Source organism: Cajanus cajan, chromosome 2 (assembly GCF_000230855.2).
Source record: "Cajanus cajan strain Asha chromosome 2, NIPB_CcT2T_4, whole genome shotgun sequence".
In the NCBI taxonomy this organism is placed as follows: domain Eukaryota; kingdom Viridiplantae; phylum Streptophyta; class Magnoliopsida; order Fabales; family Fabaceae; genus Cajanus; species Cajanus cajan.
This window is the reverse complement of record NC_138518.1, coordinates 61,770,258-61,796,880: the sequence shown is the minus strand read 5'-3', so window position 1 is coordinate 61,796,880 and position 26,623 is coordinate 61,770,258. Positions and strand designations below refer to the sequence as shown.

Sequence of the window (26,623 nt, the reverse complement as noted above, 5' to 3'; positions counted from 1 at the left end):
GACAGTCAATTAATTAGAAACCATATTTAATATAATTTATAAGACAATAATTATAAAAAATCAATGTTTGTGTTTAGATACAAGTGCATATCTCATTTCTTCTTAATTTAATGTCATGATTTCATAATACATCCTACCTTATTTAATAACAACTTATTACACTAATTTTAGAAAAAAATTATAAAATAAATAAATTTGAATAATTTGATGAAAAGATCTCCACTTACATGCTGCCTGTACGCGAATTATCATTGTTACAATCTTATCATATTATCCACACACAGAATTGAGTCAAAAGAGAAAGGAAAAGAATATATTATTTCCCATTATTTGCTAAACAAATTAAAAAAGAAGCATATGTTAATTTTATATTGCTAGTGTTATTTATTAGGAGTGGCTTACGCATTGGGGACCAAGTACAGTTTTTGACCTTTCGTTTTCCCGGATCTAGGGTTTCACCTCTGCGATCATCATCATCTTCCACACGCTCCCCCATCATCAAACCCTAGCAACCACCGAAAACTACGCATTTCTCAAACGAAAAAACCTTTCGCCGGCCACCGAGTCGGATATTCACGATCCCACACACCCTACGATTCTTGGAATATTATTGTTTTACCCGATCTAAAACTTTCTCCACAAACAAAACGGCCTAATTTTCATATATTTTTGTTATTATTTTATATGTACATTCCCTGGCCGGTAATGCAAAAATCAGATGAATCATAAAGCGTTCTGGACACGGCCATGTTGATGTTGATGGTGATGGTGATGATGATGATGATGATGAATACTTTTTCCCTTACTTACGCGGAATCTTGATGAAATTCCAAAGACTTGTGTGTTTGTGATTTGATTTGAAGGGACAAAAAAAGAGAATGTATAAATCGGTGGTGTACCAAGGGGAGGTGGTGTTGGGTGAGGTAGAGGTATACCCGGAAGAGAACAACTACAAGAACTTCCATGTGAAGGAAATCAGAATAAGCCACTTCTCGCAACCAAGTGAGAGGTGTTCCCCACTTGCTGTGCTTCACACTGTTACCTCATGTGGTGTTTGCTTCAAAATGGAGTCAAAGACTCAGCAGCAGGACGGCCTCTTTCACTTGCACTCCTTGTGTATCAGAGAGAACAAGGTATATAGTAACACTTTAAAAGATGAAAAAGGCAAAAAAAAAATAAAAATATAACTACTAAAAGCACTATATTCCATAACAATTTGACTCTGGACTTGATATGAGAGGACTGCATTGGAATCTTTGGATAACCAACTATGACTTAGTGTGTTAGTCTTGAGGATTTTTGTAATATGCCTGAACTTAACGAATCTGCTGTTTTGAACCCAGATGGTGAAGGAACTGGCTTCTAGGTCACTTAACAGAGACCCTGGTCACATAACAGAGACCCATATTTGTCATTATATCTAAATTGAACATAGTTTCACAATGTTGAATGAGACTATTTTATGAAAGACACTTTGTTTCTGTTGCTAGTGATGATAGTGAAATGTAGTATATATGTTGGCTAGGGTTTTTAGTTAAAGAAAGAATCTCAAAATTTGTTGAACATTTCAATTGTGGTCTAAAGTGTAGTAAAATGGCTTTTATATCTTCAACAGAGTTGCAAATATGTCCATGTATCACTTCACAGGATCTGTAGCTTTTTTTTGTGAGCATTGGTCATTCATGTTTATCTCTTAAATTACATGTGGTTATCAGTAATAATGTTTTTTTCTCCACACAATTCTCTCATGGAATTTTAACTATGGTTATGATGTGGGATCCTGCAGACTGCGGTAATGCCACTAGGTGGGGAAGAAATACATTTGGTTGCAATGCATTCCCGGAACGATGATCGACCATGCTTCTGGGCATTTATTGTTGCTTTGGGACTTTATGATTCGTGCCTTGTGATGTTAAATCTTAGATGTTTGGGTATAGTGTTTGATCTGGATGAAACACTTATTGTAGCTAACACAATGCGATCATTTGAGGATAGAATTGAGGCACTCCAGAGAAAAATAAACTCTGAAGTAGATCCTCAACGAATTTCTGGCATGCAGGCAGAGGTCAAGCGCTACCTAGATGACAAAAGTATATTAAAGCAATATGCTGAAAATGATCAGGTTGTCGATAACGGTAGAGTGATTAAAATTCAATCGGAGATCGTTCCAGCGATATCTGACAGTCACCAGCCTATAGTTCGGCCACTGATACGGTTACAGGATAAGAACATTATTCTGACGCGTATCAATCCACAGGTATTTAATCTGTATCCACTAGTTTAGTTGAATCTACAACCTCATGTTGGGGTCTTGTATTTTTTTTTAGATTTATTATTATAGTCAGTTTTCTTTTAAAGATGACATTTCTAGTCATTGATTGATGCCTGTATTGGTTCAAATAAATGCATGAGACACTTTTCCATTGCAATTAATGTGATTTCTGCTTTACTGTGTTGTTTGGACGAGTGGGTAACATGATTTCCACATTAAAGCGCATTGTCCTATCCTGTGCCCAAATGTTTGATTTGATGATATAGACATAAATAGATAAGTGGTGTCTTATCTATTTTGTTTCACATATACAAGCAGATAGACTAGTCAGAATCACTAATCTAACAAAACTTGTGCGTTTGGATAGATTCGTGATACAAGTGTTCTTGTGAGGTTGAGACCTGCATGGGAAGATCTTCGGAGCTACCTGACCGCCAGAGGACGCAAGCGTTTTGAGGTTTATGTGTGCACAATGGCTGAAAGGGACTATGCACTAGAAATGTGGAGACTTCTTGATCCAGATTCAAATTTGATAAATTCTAAAGAACTATTAGGTCGCATTGTATGTGTTAAATCTGGTAAGTTGCATAGTTATTATCTATTATTAGTTTTGTTTTCAATGACTAGCTGTATATTTGCAATGAATCGCCTAAAAGAGGCAAACTGGGAGAATGAGCACAGCTTGTATTTTAAAATTCACCTATCTGAGATTGATATAGAGATGTAGCTTGTTTATGCTTTATTATTGTAACTAAATGCCACCATTTTTCCTGCTGCTGTTTCATTTACTTGTCATACTTTTATGGTGTTTTAATAATATAATAGGTTTGAAGAAATCATTGTTCAATGTCTTCCAAGATGGTTTATGTCATCCTAAGATGGCATTGGTAATTGATGATCGCTTGAAAGTGTGGGATGAGAAGGATCAACCTCGGGTTCATGTTGTCCCTGCATTTGCTCCATACTATGCTCCTCAAGCCGAAGTAACTTTTTTTTTTTTCTATATATAGTTGGCAGCCCAATACTTTAACTTGCATGATTGGAATTTTGCTATGGAACTGATTATTTAAACTTGTTTGTCTTTTGTAGGCAAGCAATACTATTCCCGTCTTGTGTGTTGCAAGAAATGTTGCTTGCAATGTTAGGGGTGGCTTCTTTAAGTAAGTTAAACCTTCTAAAAGTAATTTTGACCCCTTATTTGTACATCTTAAAGAATGGGGAAGATGCACAGATTCATTGATTTTCCTTGCCTATCTGGGGATAACTCTGTTTAATAGTTATAAGTTGACTTTTTAACAGTTTATTTATCTCCAATCAGTATATAAGTATATACCAAGTTGGATTCTTGAACCTGATAATGGCTTCTTATTTGGTGACAGGGATTTTGATGATGGCCTTTTACAAAAGATTTCTCAAGTTGCTCATGAAGATGATATAAAAGACATACCTTCTCCTCCTGATGTGAGCAATTATCTAGTTTCAGAGGTTAGTGTATGTCAATCTATAAATATACATATTTTTGTTGCCTTTTATTTGGCATGTACTATGTTGAAGTTGAAGCATTATTTGTATCATTAGTTTTGCAACATTTGTGTCTGACTGTTTTATGTTATACTGCTACTCAGGATGATGGTTCTATTTCCAATGGAAACAGAGATCCATTCTTGTTTGATGGGATGGCAGATGCTGAGGTGGAAAGAAAATTAAAGGTATCAACTAGAGCTCTGAATGAATATGTAAAAACTGTGATATATGTATGATTAAAGGTGAAGCTTGTCTTATCTTTGTTGTTATTGTACTTATTGCTAGGATGCATTATCAGCTGCTTCAACTATTCCTGTGACAACCACTAATCTAGATCCCCGGCTCACTTCTCTTCAGTACACAATGGTGTCTTCTGGTTCAGTTCCTCCTTCAACAGCACAAGCATCTATGATGCCATTTCCCCATGTACAGTTCCCTCAACCTGCTACTACCCTAGTAAAGCCAATGGGTCAAGCTGCCCCTTCTGAATCTAGCTTGCACAGCTCTCCTGCTAGAGAAGAAGGTGAAGTACCTGAATCAGAATTAGACCCAGATACAAGGCGTAGGCTTCTCATTTTGCAACATGGACAAGATACCAGGGATCATGCATCCAGTGAGCCTCCATTTCCTATTAGACATCCCGTGCAAGTCTCTGTTCCTCGTGTACCATCATCAAGAGGGGGTTGGTTTCCAGGAGAAGAGGAGATTGGTTCACAGCCACTAAACCGGGTAGTACCTAAAGAATTTCCCTTAGATTCTGGTCCATTGGGCATTGAAAAGCACCGGCCTCATCATCAATCCTTTTTCTCTAAGGTTGAAAGTTCTATTTCTTCTGATAGAATTCTCCATGATAGCCACCAAAGATTGCCAAAGGAGGTAATGACTGTGTAGATGTATCATACTATCATCTGAGGTTTTACTGGAGGATCAGACTTTTGGCTTATTTAGGCAATTAATTGTACGAATATAATTTCTTTGTAGATGTATCATAGAGATGAACGCCCAAGATTAAACCATGCGCTCTCTAGTTATCGTTTATCTGGTAAGCTGTAGCAACTTGCTTCTACTTGTTTGGTTGTTTCTCTTTGGTGATCTAGAAATGTAATTTTGCTGGAATCAACTTGTGGTTAATGTTTTGAAATCACAGATCTGTTTTTCCCCCCCCCCCCCCCCCCAACACACACACATATATCCTTTTTATTCATAATAAATGTCTCTTGAGATGATTGCGCATGTCTTCATTCATTTACCTTTTAAACATGTCTCTTGAGATGATTGCCCGTCTTCAGTTGTTTACTTTTTATATATGTCTCTTGAGGTGATTGCCATTGTCTTCATTCATTTACATTTTGTTAGAATAGTGGATTAAGCCTAACTCAACTCTACAAAACCGGCTTGTAAGGTGAGGGTTGCTTTCCACTTATATACTATTCAATTGCCTAATCTCTAGTCGATGTTGGACTTGGGTTTTTCCCAATACACCCCCTCACGTCCAGCACTATTGGGCTTGGTACGTGGATAAATGGTGGGTAACCCTTTTTAATGATCTAGGATAGGCGGGACTTGGGTTTTTCCCAATAGACCCCCTCATGCCTATGAGGCATGCATCAATGGTGGGTGGCCCATTTTTAAAGTGGATCTAAATGGCTCTGATACCATGTTAGGGAGTTTTTAACGCCAGGGAGTATTCCACACAATGGGTAGTGAGTAAGTCATACAAGTGAGCTTGACACCACAACATAACCTAAAACCTTAAGGCTTTAGGTAGGTGGATCTTTCTCACTTATATATTACTCAACATGCCCAACTCTAACCGATGTGAGACTTCACTTCACACTTGAACTCCAACACATTTTAACTGGACTTAATAAGCACATTCAAAATACATTATATGATCTTGAAAATGTTTCATTAGAAGTCGTTTGTTTCAAGATATATGATTACATTCATAGGATCACTATGACCAGGAATGTTATTGTTGTTGTTGTTGTTTTTTTTTTTTTTTTTTTTTTTTTTTTTTTTTCCAGCTCTTTGTTTGTGTTACCATTAGAGTGACATAATATCATGGTTTGTTGTGAAGGTGATGATATCCCATTTAGTAGGTCATCTTCCAGCCACAGGGATCTTGACTCAGAATCTAGCCATTCTGTATTGCATGCGGATACTCCAGCTGTAGTATTACAGGAAATTGCACTGAAGTGTGGAACAAAGGTGAGTAGAAGTATGTTTATCTTCTAGTAAGTTGAGGGGCATCATTGGATACTTTAATTTCTCAGCAGTCAGCACACTGTTTTAAGTATATATGCTTTAATGTAAACAGGTGGAATTTATGTCATCTTTGGTTTCAAGTGCAGAACTGCAGTTCTCTATTGAGGTATCTTTCATTGTGGACTGCGTGACTTTATGATTCCTTGTTGATTATGTTCGCATGAATTTCTGCATTTTATATTTTTCTCTAGGAATTTGGAGTTATAAATGAGTTAGTAATTTTCATTTGTCAGGATAAAGTCTCTCTTGTGTGCACGCACTCTTTATATTGGTGATTCTGCTGCATGTGATTTATATTTTCCCCTATTCTTAATTAACTGGACAAAATTGATTTTGCTGCAAAGTGGTATGACACCAATTATTTGACTCTTAGGTATTAAAACACAAGATAGGGTACCTTGATGAGAAAATGGATCCTCTCCATTTCGGTTTACTTCCATTTCCTAAACTTTTGAAAAATCAATAAAATGAAGATGATGCATACTTTAGAAAGAGTCATATTTATACTTTTAAAACTTTAGTAATGGAAGAAATGGAGAGGATCTTTATTCTCTTCATGAATGGATGTTGTCTTTCTGTAAACAAATTTATAAATTTAATGTGATCCTAAGGTCAGAGGCTCAGACCCAATTCCATCTTGCTTCCTGTAGGTGAAGTCACTTGAAATATGTTTGCCATTCTATTTAATCAGAATTTATTGATTTGACTCGGTCTACTTATAATTGTCATTTTTATTTGTAGGCATGGTTTTCTGGAAAAAAAGTTGGTCATGGATTTGGCAGAACTAGAAAGGAAGCTCAGCATAAGGCTGCTGAGGATTCTATCAAACATTTGGCTGGTAAGATATTCTAAATTTTTCAATTGTGACTTGCTGTAGATTTATCTAGACTACATTTTTTTTGCATGTGTTGTGTTTTTTGGCTCCCCCAAAAGATGCATATGGTAGTTTTATTTTTTAAAAAATGAAAACATCAAAATCAGAGCTATCCTTGTTAAACCAACCTATTGGCTTAATATTGAGACTTACTTGGTGTATTAAGCTCGTATCGTCCTGCCATCAATAAAAATTCAGTCTACCTTGTTAGAGATCTAAAACCATTTTTGGGCTTCCACCTTGTAGCTTTAGCTTTTTAAGAGAGTTGATCTTTTGACATGGTATCAAAATCTCTATATAACTCAGGTCAAGATTTTGAGCCATGTTGCTGGTTCTTTATTATTAAATTAAAATTAATCATAAGATAAAGTGAGCCTATGTATTGTCAGTTTTCTTATTCGCAGTCCATGCTTCAAGCTTGGAAGGCTCTTGGATGAGGATTTTTAGAGATCTAAAATGGTTAAACTATTCTTTGGCGTCCCTCGAACAATTAAGCTTTTAGGAGAGTTGGTCTAAAGGTCTTTGTGGACGATTGTTTTAGCTATGATCAACGAAAGTAAATTGGTTAGGTTTTGAGGTATATGAATAAGAAAGTAAAATCATAATTTAATTTACAAAATTTAGTCAGGTTCTAAACCTAGTAAAGTCTCTTGTCAGATCCCAGTGTCAGAAATAAAAGCTGACAATGATTAAACAAAAATCTTTTTAATTTTTTTTTAATATTCAAGAAGCTGTTTTCATAATAAATATATTTTGACATTTTTGGATATTTTTGTAGATATATATTTGTCTAGTGCTAAGGATGAGCCAGGTTCCACATATGGCGATGTGAGTGGGTTTCCTAATGCAAATGACAATGGTTACATGGGTATGACCAGCTCTCTTGGTAATCAGTCACTGCCTAAAGAGGATTCAGCTTCATTTTCAACTGCATCTGATCCATCAAGGGTTTTAGATCCTAGGTTGGAAGTCTCTAAGAGGTCAATGGGTTCAATCTCTGCCCTGAAAGAATTGGTAAGGTTTTTAAAATTGACCAACCTATTGCCTCTTTCACCTGTTTGGTAAATTCTGTTAGTGACCAACTCGATTTCTTCAGTGCATGATGGAGGGTCTTGGCGTCAATTTTCTACCTACACTTGCTCCAGTGTCAACAAATTCAGTTCAGAAAGATGAAGTACATGCACAGGTTTGTAATCAGATGCTTCAGTGGTCTGAACCAGTTGAGTTAAAAATATTAGTTTCATTGCGTTGCAAAATGATTATACTTTGTTTCTTAACTCTGTCTTGTTTATTTACGTGTTTTAGATCTTTGTTTCTTTGAGAGGTAGATAAAGAGAGATATCTTGCTGCCACTTTGATTTTTCTCTATATATTTGGGGTCTTGGGCAAGTTTGGGGTCTCCAGTGTGTAATATCAGAAATAGGGTTACTTTCCCTTCTATTTATGTGGTTTTTATTATTCTTTTACTTCTGAAGGAAGCTGAAGGATGATTGTTAAATGGTAATTATGTTTTACAATCCAGAATCTGGTACCAGGTGTACAGGGTAGTAGTTCTGTTAACATAATTGTAAAAGAAGGGGGGGAGGGGGGGCTGTAAACTATGACTAGGAAGCTTTCTTTGCCATAATATATTTCTGTCGCCTTGTTTATCCTTGCATTTTGACTTACTATTTAATTCTGGCTCTGGAAGTATCTAAAATAATTTTGTTTTCTATATCTTAGGTCGAAATAGATGGCAAGGTCTTTGGTAAAGGTATTGGATTAACATGGGATGAGGCTAGAACGCAGGTCTGTTGTTTTCTTTAATTATGAAATATTATTGATGAATACATGTCTTCTTCCATTAATTTGATTAACTTCTTCACATATTGTGTTGGAGCACTAAGATGCATTCTTTCTTTTAGGCTGCTGAGAAGGCACTTGGGAGTCTAAGATCAAAGCTTGGCCAAAGCATTCAGAGTCAGAGACGACAGAATTCTCCCAGGTCTATTACTTTTGATTAACAGATTGTGGATATATAATTTTCTTTTTTATGTTTTATTGCATAATGGATGGACTTTAGTCTCTACTCTCCCTTGTTCTGGTCTCTTGATCTAGCATGTGGAATGTGGTGATCTGCACCCGTATGAACTTTGGGATTAGCTTCATCTGCACGAGATACCCGTGATGATGACAACCCTACAATCTATGAAGCTATGCCCTCTGCAAGCCCTATTGATTTCCTTCAAATTGAAATATATATGGTGCAGTGCGAGCTATCTTGTCCGCTTTTGGTCAATATTATAAAAAAAAAATAGACAAAGCAAATACAGAGAGAATTGGCTTTTAAGTTCTAACAATGATATGCTGGTTTCTTAAAACTCATTGGCTTTGTGAATAACTAGTTTTCTTATACCACATTATATTTTTTGTGAATCAGGTCACATCAGGGGTTTTCAAATAAACGTTTAAAGCAAGAATACCCTCGAACTCTGCAGCGTGTTCCCTCTTCAGCTAGATATCCCAGAAATGCTCCACCAATTCCTTGAAAAGAGTACCGGACCTTTCAATCTCTCGTATTGATATGACTGTTGTTGGGGCAAATGTATGTTACTGATTCAACAATATGGAGAATGGCTGTTGGGTTGGACCATTTCCATTTAAGTGGGTGCTTTGCCTCAGTCATTTTGTCATTGAGCCAAAAGCCAAAATAGAACACCCACCCACTCTTTGTACCAATATAAGTTCCTCACTGAATTGGGGTGCCATACTGGTCAAAGATGTTGTAAGATACTCACATCGTGGTCCTCCCAAGCAATGCAGTATTGGTTGTGTATCCTGGAAATGCTTTGAGACCAATTTCACAAAGACAAGATGATGAGGCAAGTCGTATGCGTAGTTGCATTTCTGTGGTTTATACACATGATGCTGCATACTCAGACAGAGTAACCTTATTGGAAATGAGAATTGATTCAGCGTTTTTCTAATTGAAGTAATGGTACACAACGATTTAGTACAGGTATTTTTTTTTCTCTTTTTTATGCATGGATGTCGGTTTTCACTAACCCTAACCGGCCAATAGTTTTTCATTGCACTAATTCTGTCACCATTCGCCCCTCTCGAGACTCTGTTATTTGCGGAGTCTTAGGTTGGTGAATTTGCATAGTATTGTAACTCACTGATGATGTAATACACTTCTCAATTGTGATTATCTGTTAATTTTGTTCCCAAGTCTTTTGATGAGAGTTGTGGTACAATAAACATCTTTCTCAAAAGAGAAATGTTATTTGTATAGCAATATTTACAACAAATTGTACAACAATAGAAGATAAAGAGAAGAAAAAGAGAAAAAAGTTTGAAAGAGAGAAAAAAAGTTGTACAAATTGTTGTATGATTGTATAAATAACAATTCTTTTGAAAAATTAGTGACGTGCGACCTGTTTGAATGAGATAATAAAATATGATCATATATGAATAAATAATTTAGATTTGGATAGTTTTTTTTTTTTTTATAAGTATAATTAATGTTTTCCAATCAGAAATAGAATTCTACTCTAATAATAAGTATTTGCATTTAATGCAAATTTTATTGATATATATATATATATTTATGTATGTTACTGAAGTAAAACTTAAATGCTGATTGGAGAACATCAATTTCACTTAGAATTTACACTTAAATTTTGCCCTTTGGATAATGGTAATGATTGAAAATTTGGGAAGTTTCTAGAGGGTTTTTTCGGACCGCTTATTGAACCGAATAAGATACTAGTTAATGATCGGTTAAGTTATTAGTTAAAAGCTTAAATAATATTAAATGTAATTGAACTGATAATTAATAAAATAATAATAATGTATAAAATAATATTAAATAAGGATAATGTAATTTTACAACACTAAAGATTAAAATAAAAACATAATTATAGATTTTTAACATTTAAAGCACATGTAAAAGTTCAAATTAAAAGTATTATTTAACTTAGTTTTAAATTTTAATAAAATGTAATGATCTCTATTGACAATAACTAGTTTGCATTTAAAATAGGAAAAATGACAAATTAATATAATATGAAGATATAAAAATTATAAATTAATATAAATAATTAACTTTTATTTTTATAAAAAATAATTTAAAATAATTGATAAAATGATAATCTATTTCATTTTTGTAATTTTAATTAAATGTGTTTTTTTCTATTAAAATGTTTTAAATTAAATTTAAAAATGAGCTAATTTTGGATTGGTTTTCTACACTGGATCTAAATGCTGCGTTTTTTTGTTAAAAGTAACATTGAAATGGTCAATGTCAACTGGTGTTAGCTTGGTTATTTTCAGCTTAATTAAATGTTGAAAAGGAAATTTCAATGAACTTAGCCCTCGTTTTGCAGCTGTTAATAGGATCGAGCTCGCACAAGCCAAATGATGAATTAAGTCAGATTGGGCAGACCTATAAGGTCCATGGCCTAAATTGAAAATAAATAAAAAATTTAAAAATGATTATATATATATATATATAAATTGAATCTGTTTTTTTTAACTAGTTATTATTTTTTTATTATTTATTCATTTTAGTGAAAATATATTGTTCTGAGTTTTAAATTTGGGAGGTTGGGAAGCAATTAATCTATTGATAAGTAAAAAAGATAAAGATAAATAAAATAGAATAAAGAAAATAAAGAATATATATATATATATATATATATATATATATATATATATATATATATTACATCTATAAAATCAATAGAGAAGTTTAATTTAATTTTTTTTCCTTCTATAATCTTTTTAAATGATAAAAAAGAAAGAAGAACACTACAACTCAAAACTTATATTTTAATTTATGTTTTTTTAATATTAATAATTATTATTATTTGATTTATTAATATTTTTTTATTTCTCTTTCAAGTCAATCTAAAGCTTGTAGGCCAGTTTGGCTCATAAGCTAATAATTGTCAAATAATGCATACATATTTTATTTAATTATTAATATATTTATATTTATAAGTTTTGTTTTTGATCACAAAACATTTAGTTAATAGTTAATTTCAATTTTTTATCTAATAATTTTAATTTAGGATTTAATTATTTAAATATTAAGTATTTTTAATATTTTTCTTTGTCGAGATATAACATAGTAAAAAATAATTTGAAAGCTACAACTTTCAAAAGGAGACCATAATTCTGAGTTACATAAAAGATCGTTTTGAGCCAACAAAATTCGTTAAGAGCGACCAAATAATCGCTTGAAGTAAGAAATAAGAGAACACCCCAAGAAGATTACACCAACTCGCTCAAAGCGAATTAGTTGAGTGCTCATTATTGGAGTAGGCATACACTCACTCAGAGTGGGGTACATGGGCCCTCTGTGCAAACATATTTAACCTGAAAACCTATTAGAAAATATTATAAAAATAGACTCTCTAATGTCTTTGTATTCGTTCTTACTTTTACAAACACAATTTTAGAAAGATTAGAGAGAGTTTTTATGAGGTTACTCATGTAATCACATATTGCTCAATGGTCTTTCTTCTCTTGTGTAATCCTTAATCATGCATGGCTAAGTTCTCTTATGTTGGATATTGATATAGTTGTTGTATTCACGTAATCTTCTATGTTTTTATTCAATATATTATTTTTATTCAGTTAATCTCTTTTACATCGTTCTTAAGGTGTGTTTAGCCAATACATGATTTTATAATTTTAACTGCATTTGAAAAACTCTTTTAGAATTATGATCTAGGTAAAATGTCGATAATATTTATTACCGAGGAACTGAGATAAACATTAACAATCGACTTTTTGGTCATTGATCTTAATTTAGGATTGCTTAACAAAAATTATCAAGGAATTGAAATTTCTTTTATACAACCTAGAATTTCTTAAGGAATTAAGATTTGAATATAATTATAGGTTGTCGACTTAATTGTAAAATTAAAATGTTGAATGAAAATTGGAGAGGATTTACATGGGAAAGGTTAGTGAAATAAATTTTTGACTGCTCTTATCATTATATAAATTCAAATTCTTTATTATTTGCTATATGCTTTTCTATAAATTTTCATATTTCATTCTAAACAATTTAAAAATCCTTTTATTAACCTATTTAGTACCAAAATTATATTAAACAATTATAAACTAAAGTCCATGTAAAATCGATACTTGAATTTCTGTCTTCTTTAATACCTACGACAATTTGTATACTTGTTAAATGTGTATCATAAGTCTATTTGGCATGTCAGGTTATGTAGCTTAGGCCAAAGTGGTTTGATTCTATTTAGGTCATCTTTATTGAGGTTTATGCTAACCTTATTAATGAGCAAACCCATCAGGCCGAACTTAATTTGACAACTCTTTTTCTATCACTTACATATATTGTTTACTAGCACAACATGATGTGGGGACTTTTTATTGTGCATACAGTGGTTTCGACGGAATCTAGATGGTGAATGGAAGTCAAATTTATCAACCTTTGACTCCTAACTTCTCCAATCTTCATCCATTGCTACAAATTGAAGTAAAACCAAACAAATGATGATGAAAGATAAGAGATGAGGTGCACCACCTTTCAAGGAAAGGATAAGCAAGAAGAGTCTTGTCACAAAGAGAAATTCCTTGATGAAAGATCTTAAGGAGTAGAACTCCAATAGAAAACAAAACTTTGAAGAGGGAAATTTGGAATCTCTAATCTCATATAAACTCAAAGTGACGTCCAATACAAGGGAAAAAAAATATAGAGTGAGGTAGCTTAGAGTGCATGCTGGCAAACCAAGGTTAAAATGGAACCATGGTTGCCTAATTATGGTAAGATTGGCATGCCAATCACATTTGAATTTGAAATTCAAATGTGGCGCCTAACTCTTGGCTCTATAAGCCATGTGCTCTACATCTAGACTAGCCTATAAGGAGTTGTCAAGTGACAAACATAAATGATGTGACTAATGAGTAATGCATGTGACTAAATGGAGTTTTCTAGCCTAAGGTGGGGTGTAGGATACACCATGGTGGACATCCAATCCATGTAGGTAGGCACCACTTCCAATCCATTTAGTTACATGGACCAATTACTAGTTACACCTCTTGATCTACTAACTACACCTCAAAAAGAAAATACAAGGAAATAAATCTTATACTATTTGACGCAATATACAAAGTCAAATAAAAGACATATAACAAAGAAATATTTATAAGGAAAAAGAATATGGACTTAAGATAACATAAGGCTCAATAACGAGCTTGAGTCTTCTACCTTCAAGCATAACTCATTCCTCTTGGTTCCTTTTGGATTGGACCCTTGGACATGATTCCATCAGGTTTTAACTAATAGTTTCCTTTGGTTAAAAAAATAAAACTCTAGTAACGTATCCAACAAAAACATGTATTATTGTTTGAGATGAGATGAGTAAATAATAGCCTTTAAATTATAGATAAAAATAATTGATGGTTGAGATTAAAATTGAATTATAGATACTCTTCTACAATATTATTATTCTTTTCATTTCACAATGATTATAGTTTAAGGTTTTTGCACACGTATTAAGAACAACAATAAATATATCACTTTTTGATACAATTTTACTAAAATACTCACCCTCTCAATAAATGTATTACTTTTATTTATGGTAGTTGAATAGTTAATGAAGGGACAAAAATAATTAATATTACATTGAAAAGTGAGAACTCATTCATTTTGAGACAATTTTGTAAATGTTAAAATTGCAGTCATTGTGCGACAGAAAAAGTACTATTATCACTTTCATGATTATGATTGTTACAACCACCGTCGTTGTTGATGTTGTTGTCAATAAAGCCTCCACCGTTATTGCCACAACATGGTGGCCGGATGCTGTCGCCACCATTATTGCCACCAATGTGACCACCATAATTATCGTTGTCGTTACTGTCGTTACTTTCATAAGCTTTTTAGTTGTTATAATTAAAAATATTACATTTTAATCTTTATACCGTCTTGTTCTCCATGTAAAGAGAAATTAGAGGGAACAAAGAAGAGAAAGAAAAACACATAACTTGGAGATAGAGAGACAATTATTCTTTTAGCTTTAAACCCATTCATCTTATTATTATATGAATGAGGCTTTACAACACTTTTATATAAAAGGGTTGAGCTCAATGTTCAAATTATAAGCGTAGTTGTGCCCTATAATAGCTAGGTAACAATTGAAATAACAAAAGATAATTTCACTAAAGTAATTGTTAAATTAAAAGATGATTTTGGATCTCTTGAGTTTTAGAGTTTTAATATTAATAAATGAAATGTTTCTATAAGAGAAAATATCTACAAAAGTGTCTTCGAAAATGTTTATCAAACAAAGTGTAAGATGTAGATTGTCTGTAAGACGATGTGAATTAGATGAAACATATAGTCTATCTCATATTCATTAAATATTTATTATTTATTGAGACTAATGACAAAATTCATTTTGAATGTCTTATTTTTTAACCGATCAAACTAGAAAAATCTTGGAATGTACAAATCTATTAAAAAGAACAAGATCATGCTTTTTGTTAAGACCAAGGACAAAGATCCCTAAAATCACTAGGAAAAAAGATAAAGTTACTATTATTGTTACACTACGCTAACATTATTTTTACAAGCTTCATTAGGTATGGAAAATGGTAAGTAGTTTTCTTGATTAGATAGGAGGTATCATTTGGTAAAATGCATTTAATGCTTGCATTAAATGAGTCAACGATTACTTCCCATCTCAAGGAAAAACATTGAAGGTAGATGAAACAAACTTGTGAGCCAGATTTAAAGTGTTGCAACAGTCATCTTCTCCAAGTTACTATTTAAGAAGATTCAAAGCTCAAGAAAGAAGACAAAACACATATATACATTTGTATAGAAACATATACTCTTTATAAATTATACTTGTATATAACTTCATTCTTTCTTGTCAAAGCCTACTGCTCTATACTATTTGTATAATGTCTAAGTGAGACAAAAATAACATTCTTGTAACCTTCATAACCATTGTTATAAGGTTGAGCTTGGAGGCACTTATTTGTAAAATAATATTTGTTTGAGCTTGAGAGACTTGATTGAAAAGAATACTTGGTTATTAAGCTTGGAGAGGTTTGTTGTTAAAACAATACTTGAGTAGTTGCTTGAAGAAGCAAGTCAAAGAATAATTAAGGTTGATCTAGAAGTGTCTTGTTGAAAGAATACTTATATGTTTGTTGAAAGATAGTGGAACTCAATCTAATTAGATTGATAACTAAACATAGTCTCGATGGTTGAGACAAATCAATATAAAAATACTCAGTGTTTTGTCTGACATCTCTTTGCACTCCATCTATCTAGCATTGCTACTTCACCATGTAAAAGTGCGAGTTTTTGATATACATTATTCAAATCTCTTCTAGTATTTATCTTTTCTCCGCACTAATTATGTTGATTTTAAAAACAATTTTGGGCTTATATTTGATGTTAATTTTATTGAAACAATTTTAGATTTATGTTTATCTTAATTCTTTTGATAGTATTTTTTTCATTTGAATTTATTTTATCACTTGGCAAAATAAATTTATTGTTTTATCAAATAAAAAGTCAATAATTCATTCAAAATATACCAAATTACAATTTGGTCAACCAACATTTGTTAGGGTAACTTGTATTGCAATTGGTCCTCAAGTTTCAAGGATTTGAATGAAAAAATTACAATTTGGTCAAGTAAAGATAAAAAAAATTGTAATACACAATATGGATTTTTCACTTAACTTAACACAAAGTAATATTACATATCTGGGTACCTGAGGATATAAATACTATAATACTCGACCTCCTTTTGTTTACAAGAAGCTACATACAAACCTACATATTACTTGTAAGTATCCATTTAAGTTATTTATTAATTATTTGTAGAAAATTTTATTTAGAGATACTCATAAGTATAATTTTTTTGTCATCCTTAACCTAACCTTTAGTAAGGTGTTGCACATGCATACTTAGAGAGTGAGACCTTCTTAGAGGACTTCTAGGAAGATGTCCTTTTTTAGGAACATTATGTATGGATGGGAGAAAGTGTGAAATAATTGTCAATGCACGCCCATGAGGCATCCTCGAGCTCATGCAAACCTCAAACTGAAGTAAAAAGGATGTGGTCATGTTAATGTTGATATTAGTCATCAATTGTTTCAGCAAAGGACATATACCTTGTAATCTCACAAAGGGATTGAGGAATCCTCTAAACATGACAAAATTAGCTTAAGACCATTTTGGTTAGATAGGCATAAACATTGTTTGTAACATCTTTTTTTCGTAAATAAAATAAAATAAATGTTTAATAAAGTAATTATATTTTTTTACTTAATTTAGTTAATTAGGTTAGTAATATAATTAAAATGTTTTTATTAATTAAAATAAAAAAGAAAAGGTTTGTAGGTGAAGATAGAAGTTTTGGATTAGATTTTTGAGTCCAACTTGAAGGCTTTATTTATTTATTTATTTAAAGAAGTAGGTCATTCTTGTGCATCTATTTTGAACCTTATTATGAGTACCTACAAAGGAAAAATCTAGAGGAAGCGACCGAAGAAAGTGTGGAGTAGCGGTTAAGGTTACGAAGAACATGCTTATGCCTTAGGATCATCACTCAAGGTAAGGAGGAGTGAGGATGTTTGATCCATAGGCACGTGTGAGGGGTGTGGGTAATGAGACAACCCCTAGAGCTCTTAGGATATTGATTGAATTATTGTGGATGCATATTTGTGTGATTTGAAATTGGTCTATTGTCTTGTTTTGGAAAATTTGTGAATTGTAATGATTGACTTGAATTGTTTTGTGTATTGGATGTTATGGTTGGATGTACAATTTGGGAGTTTGGTATGATTTGTTTAATTATAAAAAAAATTGTATGGACATGCTACAATATTTAGGTGATTTCTCTTTGTGTGATTAACCAAATAGAGTTCCATTTCTTGGGTTGGAAAGCAAACATTTGCAACTATAGTTTAAATTCTAGAATCACATAAAAATGTTAAGAAATGATCGAGTTATGTGAGTCATAAAATGAGCCTCACGTTCTATGTGTGAAAAGTAACATTTGTAACTAGTAAGTCTTGTGAGGACTCTAAATGACTGAATTAAGTTTTATGGTATTCATAAGAGTTATATCCTTAGATGTTAACTTTTTAAAAGCACTGAAATAACAAAAAAAAAGGTCTAAAACTCAAGTTATGATCAAATTAGTAAGAAAAAGTCAAGTTGTTAGAATTAGGCTTATGTATTGTGGTTTTATAATTTTAAAAATAGTAGATAGTAAAATTAACTCTTGATGTTAACATAAAAGTTGTTGATAATTATGTTATCTTTAAAAAAAATCAACTTGATAGCATAGGTAAAATTCTATATATTGCATTTAAACCATACGATATCATAGAAGCTTAAGATAAGAAGAGATAATTTGTGAGTTGTTTTATTCTTTAAGTGTTTATATATGATATGAGATGATTATGTATGATATGAAGTGAAATGTTGATGTTTGAATTGAGAATGTTGTGTACAATGTTTGAGTAATGGTTATGTATAATATTATGATATGTGATGATGCTTGATAATGATGTTATGATAATGATGAATGTTATAATATGTGATACACGAATAATGAGGGTGCATAGTGATGACATGTGTATGGGATGGTGTTGATGACAACATGATGCATGAAGTGCTATTGATGAGATGTGTAAGTCTAGGCTTCAACTAGTAATGATGAGATCCAAGTAGGACTTGACATGTTGTGGAGAAGTCTAGACTCTATAGTCTAACAAAAATCACCAAGTGGACATTGCATTTATTGGTATGATATTGTTGTGTGTAGAGTTTGTGCGTTTATACTTTGTTTGTAAGATAATACAAATCTATAAAGAGGAGTCTTTATGGTCATCTATCTAGACTTTTGGGGTGTTATAGTAGGGAGTCTCTAATGGGGGTGTGAGGTAATCATGGTCGGCTGTGAATGGATTGAGGGGGTCACCCAGTGTGTGGTGATTCTATTCTATGGCTCCAAAGCTACATTGAGTTGGTGATGATAAAGAGATATTGGTATCATATGCATGTAGAGTTCAACACATTCATTTGTACAAGTCTTTATATTATAATAGAGATTGATTGGATTACATGAATAATTGTTGTTAATATTGAATGAATGTAGAGTGATTGATGTTATTGAGATAAGTGTTGCCTTAGATATTGGATATGAATATAAATGCATGTATAAAGCTTAATTATAATATATGTCTTGTTTAGTTCTATCCTTATACTTCATATGTGCTTTAGATGGATGAGATATATTCTCACTCCTTTGAATTTTTGTTGTTTGTTTTTTTTGTTTGAGTTGATTAGCATTGCAAGAGCAGAGGAGATATATGAGGCCGAGCACGAAGGGGTGGAAGCTTAATGTTTTTCAATGACTATTTTGGATTCTTGCTTTAATAGTGTGACATTAGGGCATTAAAAGTTTTTATGCTTTTATTAGTCATAGAGAGAGTTTATTCTACCATATTTTTTTTTTATATATATTTATATGTTGGAAGTTTGATATAAAGGGTAGTTTGTGCCTTATTTTTGAATTTTTGCTGAAAATTACTTATATTTTATTTAAAGACTTTTCATTTGGCAAACTTGTGGACCCCTTTTACAATGGATTTATATCTACATGTTTTAAGACATTTATTTATTTATTTATGTATTTATTTGTTGTTTATTTTAAAACCTCTTTTTAATAATATTTTAGGATAGAAGGGTGTCACACTATTAAGTTGAAGAAAATAATAAAATAAAAGAGTATGATATCTCTTCAAACGCATGCATGTCTCCATGATCCTTAAATGACATACAAATGACATCTTCTAGTTGGAGAGAGTCTAAAATCCCCTTAAAAATGCAAGCTATAAGAATGAGATTATGTCTAAATGTATTTACTGTTTGGTTAACAGGAGTTGATAGTCAAAGAATGCTCATATATTTATACTTGCAAAGAAGGTTAACATAATTGTTGATGGTATAACTAAAAGTCAGACACTTGAAACAAAATAATGTAATATAGGATTTAGAAATTTAATTGCATGGGAAGAAGGAAGGGGAGGATGTGACAATAATGTGAGAAAAGAAAAGAAGATGGGATAAAGTTAAAAAAGGAGTAAAGTCACAAATGTAACCATAGATCACCTTTATAAGTGGTCTATGGTACACCACCTTTTTTGATTGTTGAATTCATCCAATTTATTTAATAATATGATTTATTTTTTCTCTTCCCTTTTCGCTTCTCTCTAATGTGTTGTTTTTCCTCCCCCCTGCCTCTCCCTCCTCTACAGCCTCCTCCTTTTCTATTCCCTTCCCTTTAACGTCTCTTCTTCACCTCCCCTTCCTTTCTATAAGGACTATTTTGCAACACAACAAAATTAGTTGAAGCACACATCACACCAAATAATTATCTTCATCCAATGACCTACGCTCACAATTTCTTATAATTACCACACAAAATCAAACAATGACTTTATTTTATTTACTGAAAATTAAAAACACATGAACCATGAATTTTCATACCAACCTTAGTAAATAATATCAAAAAACAATTTCGTGAAAATGTGAAATTATTGTATTGATGGGTGAATTGAATTGAGAAGCGCGAGAAAAAAAATGTGATCCATTAAGATGAAAGAAAGGAAGAAAAAACCAAAAAATAGTAAAAAAAAATGTGTAACCTAAGATATAAGAGAGCAAGGAAGGGAGAAGGGTCACGGAAGAGAAGACTATAAAGAAAGGGGAGAAAAATATGACACTGAAATTGGAGTTATTGATAATATGTTACGAAAGAAAAAAAAAAATATTAAAGATGTATTATGTTATTATAGAAATGAGATGATCTACAATAACTTAAGTAAAAAACAAAAAAACAAAAGTAATGCATGCTACCTATAAAGATGATCTTGAGTAGCATTAGTCTTTAAATTCAGAAAATTTAGGATTTTTACATTATTTTAAAATTATGAGTTTCAATAGTAATACAGGGCTGTAAATGGTAATCCAGGTGTCCTTGGTTTCCATTTACCAACCCCGAGCATAGGAAATTTGAGGATTAAAAGCACACCAAAAGAAGAAGAAGAAAAATAGCGGTAACAATCTCTTCTTGTTCCTCTTCCGCTTCCCCCATACATAGTCCACGCCATGGCATTGCAGCTGAACTTGAATTGAGACCCCAGCATCACCATGTCATTGGATGCATAAAGTTCCTTCTTTGTGCTGTGTGTTAGTCTTGAATTTGAGATGAGGCACCTTAAGAAGCTGCATAGCAAGACCCTTATGTTGGTTTTCTCATCCCCCAGAACCTTCCACCGTTCTCACTATCGCAACAACTACTACCCTTTGATTCCCATCAGAAGACTCTCCTCCTCACTCCCCAAAGATTCGATTTTGATCCCCCCCACGAAGACCCATCTCTATGCTTCCTTCTTTTGCACCCTCATTCGCCTCTACTTGGCCTGTGGCAGGTTCTGCATTGCCTCTCACGCTTTCTCTCGCATGCGTGCCCTTGCTCTCGTTCCCTCCTTGCCCCTGTGGAACGACCTTTTGTACGAATTCAATGCCTCAGGTTTGGTTTCTCAGGTAAAAATGTTGTATTCTGAGATGGTGCTTTGTGGGGTTGTGCCCAATGTTTACAGTGTTAATTTGTTGGTTCATTCGATGTGTAAAGTGGGGGACTTGGGTTTGGCTTTAGGGTACCTTAGGAACAACACTGTTTTTGATCATGTTACTTATAATACTGTTGTTTGGGGATTCTGTAAACATGGATTTGTTGATCAGGGTTTTGGGTTGTTGTCTGAAATGGTTAAGAAGGGTGTGTGTGTTGATTCAGTCACTTGTAATGTAGTGGTTAAGGGGTATTGCCAAGTTGGATTGGTTCAATATGCTGAGTGGATTATGGACAACTTGGTTGGTGGGGGGGTTCCACTAGACGTTGTAGGTTTGAACACCTTGGTTGATGGGTATTGTGAAGCGGGCTTGATGAGTCGTGCGTTGGCTTTGGTGGAGCATAGCCGGAAGAGGGGTATCAAGCCTGATATTGTTACTTATAATACTTTGGTTAATGCTTTTTGTAAGAGGGGTGATCTTGCGAAGGCAGAGTCTGTTTTTAATGAGATTTTGGGCATTCAGAGGGAGAGGGATGATGAAGAATCTGGTCTGTTAAATGATGGTGGTATTGAAACTCAGGACGAGATAAGAGATTTGCAGCCGACTGTTGTTACATGGACAACGTTAATTGCTGCATACTGTAAGCATCGTGGATTTGGAGAATTCCTTTCTCTGTATGAGCAAATGATTATGAGTGGAGTCCTTCCTGATGTGGTGACTTGTAGTTCTATTCTATATGGACTTTGCAGGCATGGTAAATTAACTGAAGCAGCACTGTTGCTGAGAGAGATGTACAAAATGGGTTTAGATCCTAATCATGTCTCATACACTACAATTATTAATGCATTATTAAAATCAGGGAGGATAATGGAAGCTTTTAATCATCAAAGCCAAATGGTTGTTCGGGGCATTTCTTTTGATATAGTTTTGTGTACAACTATGATGGATGGACTTTTCAAAGCTGGAAAATCTAAAGAGGCTGAGGAAATGTTCCAAAGTATTTCAAAGCTCAATCTTGTCCCAAACTGTGTCACGTATTCAGCATTGCTTGATGGTTATTGTAAGTTAGGAGACATGGAATTTGCAGAGTTGGTGTTGCAAACAATGGAGAAGGAACATATTCTTCCAAATGTTATTACCTTTTCTTCTATTATAAATGGATATGCCAAAAAAGGAATGCTCAATAAAGCAGTTGATGTGTTAAGGATGATGGTCCAAATGAATATTATGCCAAATGCTTTTGTTTATGCTATTTTAATCGATGGCTATTTTAGGGCAGGTCAACAAGAGGCTGCTGCTGGTTTCTATAAGGAAATGAAATCATGTGGATTGGACGAAAACAATATCATATTCAATATCTTGTTGAACAACTTGAAAAGATCTGGAAACATGAAGGAAGCTGAGTCATTAATTAATGATATTCGCTCTAAGAATATTTACCCAGATGTTTTTAACTACTCCTCCCTAATTGATGGCTACTTTAAAGAAGGAAATGAATCAGCTGCTCTTTCCAAAGTACAGGAAATGACACAGAAAAACATGCAGTTTGATGTTGTTGCTTACAATACTTTGGTTAAGGGGCTTTTGAGGCAGGGGAAATATGAACCAAAATCTGTGTTTTCAAGAATGATAGAGATGGGTCTGACTCCAGATCGTGTTACATATAACTCTGTAATTAACACATACTTCATACAAGGTAAAACAGAAAATGCTATGGATCTATTGAATGAGATGAAGAGCTATGGGGTAATGCCAAATATGGTCACCTATAACATTCTTATTGGAGGGCTTTGTAAAACTGGTGTAATTGAAAAAGCAATTGATGTTTTGAATGAAATGTTGGTTTTGGGGTATGTACCTACGCCAATTATTCACAAGTTTCTGCTTAAAGCATATTCAAGGAGTAGAAAAGCAGATGTAATTTTGCAAATTCACAAGAAGCTTGTGGCTATGGGCCTTGAGCTTGACCAGACGGTGTATAACACTCTAATCACTGTTTTATGCAAATTAGGGATGACTAAAATAGCAAATATGGTGCTTATGGAAATGGTAACAAGAGGATTTTCAGCTGACATTGTTACTTACAATGCCCTTATTTGTGGTTACTGCACAGGTAGTCATGTGGAGAAAGCATTTAATATTTATTCACAGATGTTGGTGGATGGAATCTCTCCAAATATTACTACATACAATACACTTTTAGGGGGTCTTTCAGCTGCTGGTTTGATGAGTGATGCAGATAAATTAGTAAGCGAGATGAAGGAAAGAGGACTTGTCTCAAATGCCACTACTTATAACATATTGGTTTCTGGCCATGGTAGGGTTGGAAATAAACGGGATTCTATAAAACTTTATTGTGAAATGGTAACCAAAGGTTTTGTTCCCACAACAGGAACCTATAATGTGCTTATTAGTGATTATGCAAAAGCAGGAAAGATGCGCCAAGCTAGAGAACTTTTGAACGAGATGCTGACAAGAGGAAGAATTCCTAATTCTTCAACCTATGACATTCTAATCTGTGGATGGTGCAAATTATCCTATCAGCCAGAGATGGACAGGGCTCTTAAACTGTCATATCAGAATGAGGCAAAAAAATTGCTGAGAGAAATGTGTGAAAAAGGACATGTGCCATCTGAGACCACTCTCATGTATATCAGTTCAAATTTTTCTATACCAGGAAAAAAGGCTGAAGCCAAAAGGTTGTTGAAGGTATTTACCCAGAAGAAGAACTTGTGACAAATGGTCTAATGGAAGATAAGATGATGTGAAACTCAAGCTATTACAAATCCTATATAAAGTGGGTCTTAATGTCTTACAAGGTCCAAGTGGGATGAGGAATATTGGGGACTGCTCCTGTCTTTTTTATTTGGCATTGAAGGTGATGGTGTTCTAAGCAATAAGAAATAGCTTGAACCAATGACAACCCATAACTTTATTTGCATCAAAACATAACAATTACTGTCTTATGATGCTAAACTTTATATGATTGGAGTTGTTATTTATGGATGAAGCACTTATTGTTGATCCATTATGATCATTCAAGGATTGGAACATGAAAAAAATCTAGGGTGAGGTGGATCAACAATGAATTTTTGGTGTTATGGCAGTGTCAACTGCTACCCAGATGACAAGAATATATTGAAGTTGCATTGTCAATATGATCAAGTTATTGACATCACCGGAGTGACAAATTCAATCCAAGATAGTTCTGGCATTCTTAGACAGTCATCATCGGGCTATATAGACTAACTGTTGATGAGATTTTGGAGAAAAGAACACATTTCTGCTGTGCACGGATTTTCAGGTATTTAATTTTTATCCAATTATTTGATTGTCATATTGTATGCACTGGGACATCTTGAGGATTGTGCACCTTCTCTTGGAGCTATTATCCTATAGTGACACTGGTTTCTCTTAAATAATATTTTGAGTTATTTCTTTATTTGGTCTAGTAAGCATGCTTTAGTCTTCTGTTACTTTGAGGGTGAAGTATGCCTTCGTTTGTCATTAAAGAGAGAAGACTAAGAGGGCAGAGTGATATTTCCATTATAGCTCTTTCAAGTACTGTGTTAGAACGACCTATTAATGTTTCTGGAGAAGTCACACTTTGATGTTTGGTTAGGTGTTGTGAGATGCTATTTTTTCTATCTGATTTCTTGCACCAACCTATGTGTTTTTACTCATTATTTGTGCAAGTATTTTTCTGAGGCTGATACTGATATACATTTCTTAGGAGTTAAGAGTGAACAAATGCTATCAGCCGAAATGTTTTATATTTGCACAAGTGTCAAAAGAGAGCATTCAGCAGAAAGTTGAAGGCATCTTGAGACTCAATTCTAATTGAAGTGACTTTATTGTACGTTTCAAGTTTGGTAAGCTGTGTTCCTATTTTACTATTGCCTTTTCCTTTTCAATATACCAGCAATGGAGCACCTAGTGGCTACAATTATTTTTAAAACTAAACATTATTTTATTATTATTTCAAAATACTCTCTCATTTATCCACAATTTTTTAAAAATTAAATATTTTATAACTTATTTTGTTTAATTCACTTTAAAGACAATGTCATTTTCATGGCACTCATTACTTGCTATTGTGTTGACAAAGCAGAACTGGGGCGTTTCCATAAACACAAGCCATCGAATTTAAAGCCTCCTCTTGCCAAAGCTGTGAAACTCCAAACTTGGTCGTTGGTGAATTTTACTGTTGATTATAAATTTTTTGTGCAGTATCACTCACCTCACCAAGCTGTTATATTCCTCAAAGGAAGGAAGGAACAATTTGTTTCTTCTAATAGCCAAACGGATTGCATTATTTTTTACATAGCCACCCTCCCTTTCTTGTTTGTCTTTGTTGATCTCTTACTCTCTCATTCAAGAAATTTGAACTATAATTTGAGGACATGTGTCTGACTAACGCCAGAATCAACTACTGATTTGAAGCTAATGTACCTTCATATATGTAAATCACTTTATATTCTAATATAATGGTATATGAGTCTGTGTCTACTTGAATATAAGTTTAAAAGTGTTTTTGAAAGTAACATATTCTATATTTACTCTTTAAAAATTATGAAGTATGTAGGTTTAAGTTGAAGTTGGTAATCAATGATTGTAGTTTATTGATAATCTCATGCATCCAAAATTTGATATAAATATTTCTTGATAGAAGAAAAGCATAATCAATTTTTAAAAGTTTTTCTGTAGATTTTGATCCACTAGCAAGGTACTTGAAAATAAATTGTTTGGTGCCAGTGAATTTCTTTAATTATTTATAATATAGGCTTGAAATAATAGTATATATACAAGATTTGGCGAATAATAAATCTTGTTCAAAATTTATTTATTAATTTATTACATGTGTTTAAAAATAGGTTTAAATATGTTTTTAGTTTCTATAAAATTAGTAAATTAATATTTTTTATCCATATAAAATTAAAACTGTTATTTTTAGTCTTTATTTTTATGTAATCATTTTTAACTATTTTTATTTATTAAAAAGTTAAGTAATCATTTTAAGTGCTATTTATAAGTATTATTGATATTATATAGATATTTA

The 26,623-nt window shown here is 33.0% G+C and overlaps 2 protein-coding genes across 6 annotated transcripts; both read left to right on the top strand.

The window, feature by feature from the left end:
* Positions 1-396: 396 nt before the first annotated feature.
* LOC109804845 (RNA polymerase II C-terminal domain phosphatase-like 1) lies at positions 397-10,151 on the top strand. The gene is made up of 17 exons (XM_020366726.3): positions 397-1,133; positions 1,787-2,257; positions 2,640-2,850; positions 3,098-3,255; positions 3,362-3,432; positions 3,652-3,757; positions 3,898-3,981; positions 4,082-4,672; positions 4,778-4,838; positions 5,877-6,007; positions 6,117-6,170; positions 6,806-6,902; positions 7,717-7,952; positions 8,035-8,124; positions 8,661-8,726; positions 8,843-8,922; positions 9,358-10,151. The coding sequence occupies exons 1-17, from the start codon at positions 879-881 to the stop codon at positions 9,464-9,466; spliced, it is 2,871 nt and encodes a 956-aa protein (XP_020222315.2). The 5' UTR covers positions 397-878; the 3' UTR covers positions 9,467-10,151.
* Positions 10,152-20,904: 10,753 nt separating this feature from the next.
* LOC109805279 (PPR repeat protein) lies at positions 20,905-26,084 on the top strand. 5 transcript variants are annotated; one of them, XM_083068611.1, is made up of 3 exons: positions 20,905-24,868; positions 25,306-25,436; positions 25,676-26,084. In XM_083068611.1, the coding sequence occupies exon 1, from the start codon at positions 21,199-21,201 to the stop codon at positions 24,298-24,300; it is 3,102 nt and encodes a 1,033-aa protein (XP_082924737.1). In that variant the 5' UTR covers positions 20,905-21,198; the 3' UTR covers positions 24,301-24,868; positions 25,306-25,436; positions 25,676-26,084. The 5 variants fall into 5 exon arrangements, with proteins under 5 accessions (XP_082924737.1, XP_020222896.1, XP_020222894.1 ...); XM_020367307.3 differs by having other exon boundaries at positions 25,298-25,420; XM_020367305.3 differs by having other exon boundaries at positions 25,298-25,436.
* Positions 26,085-26,623: the final 539 nt, after the last annotated feature.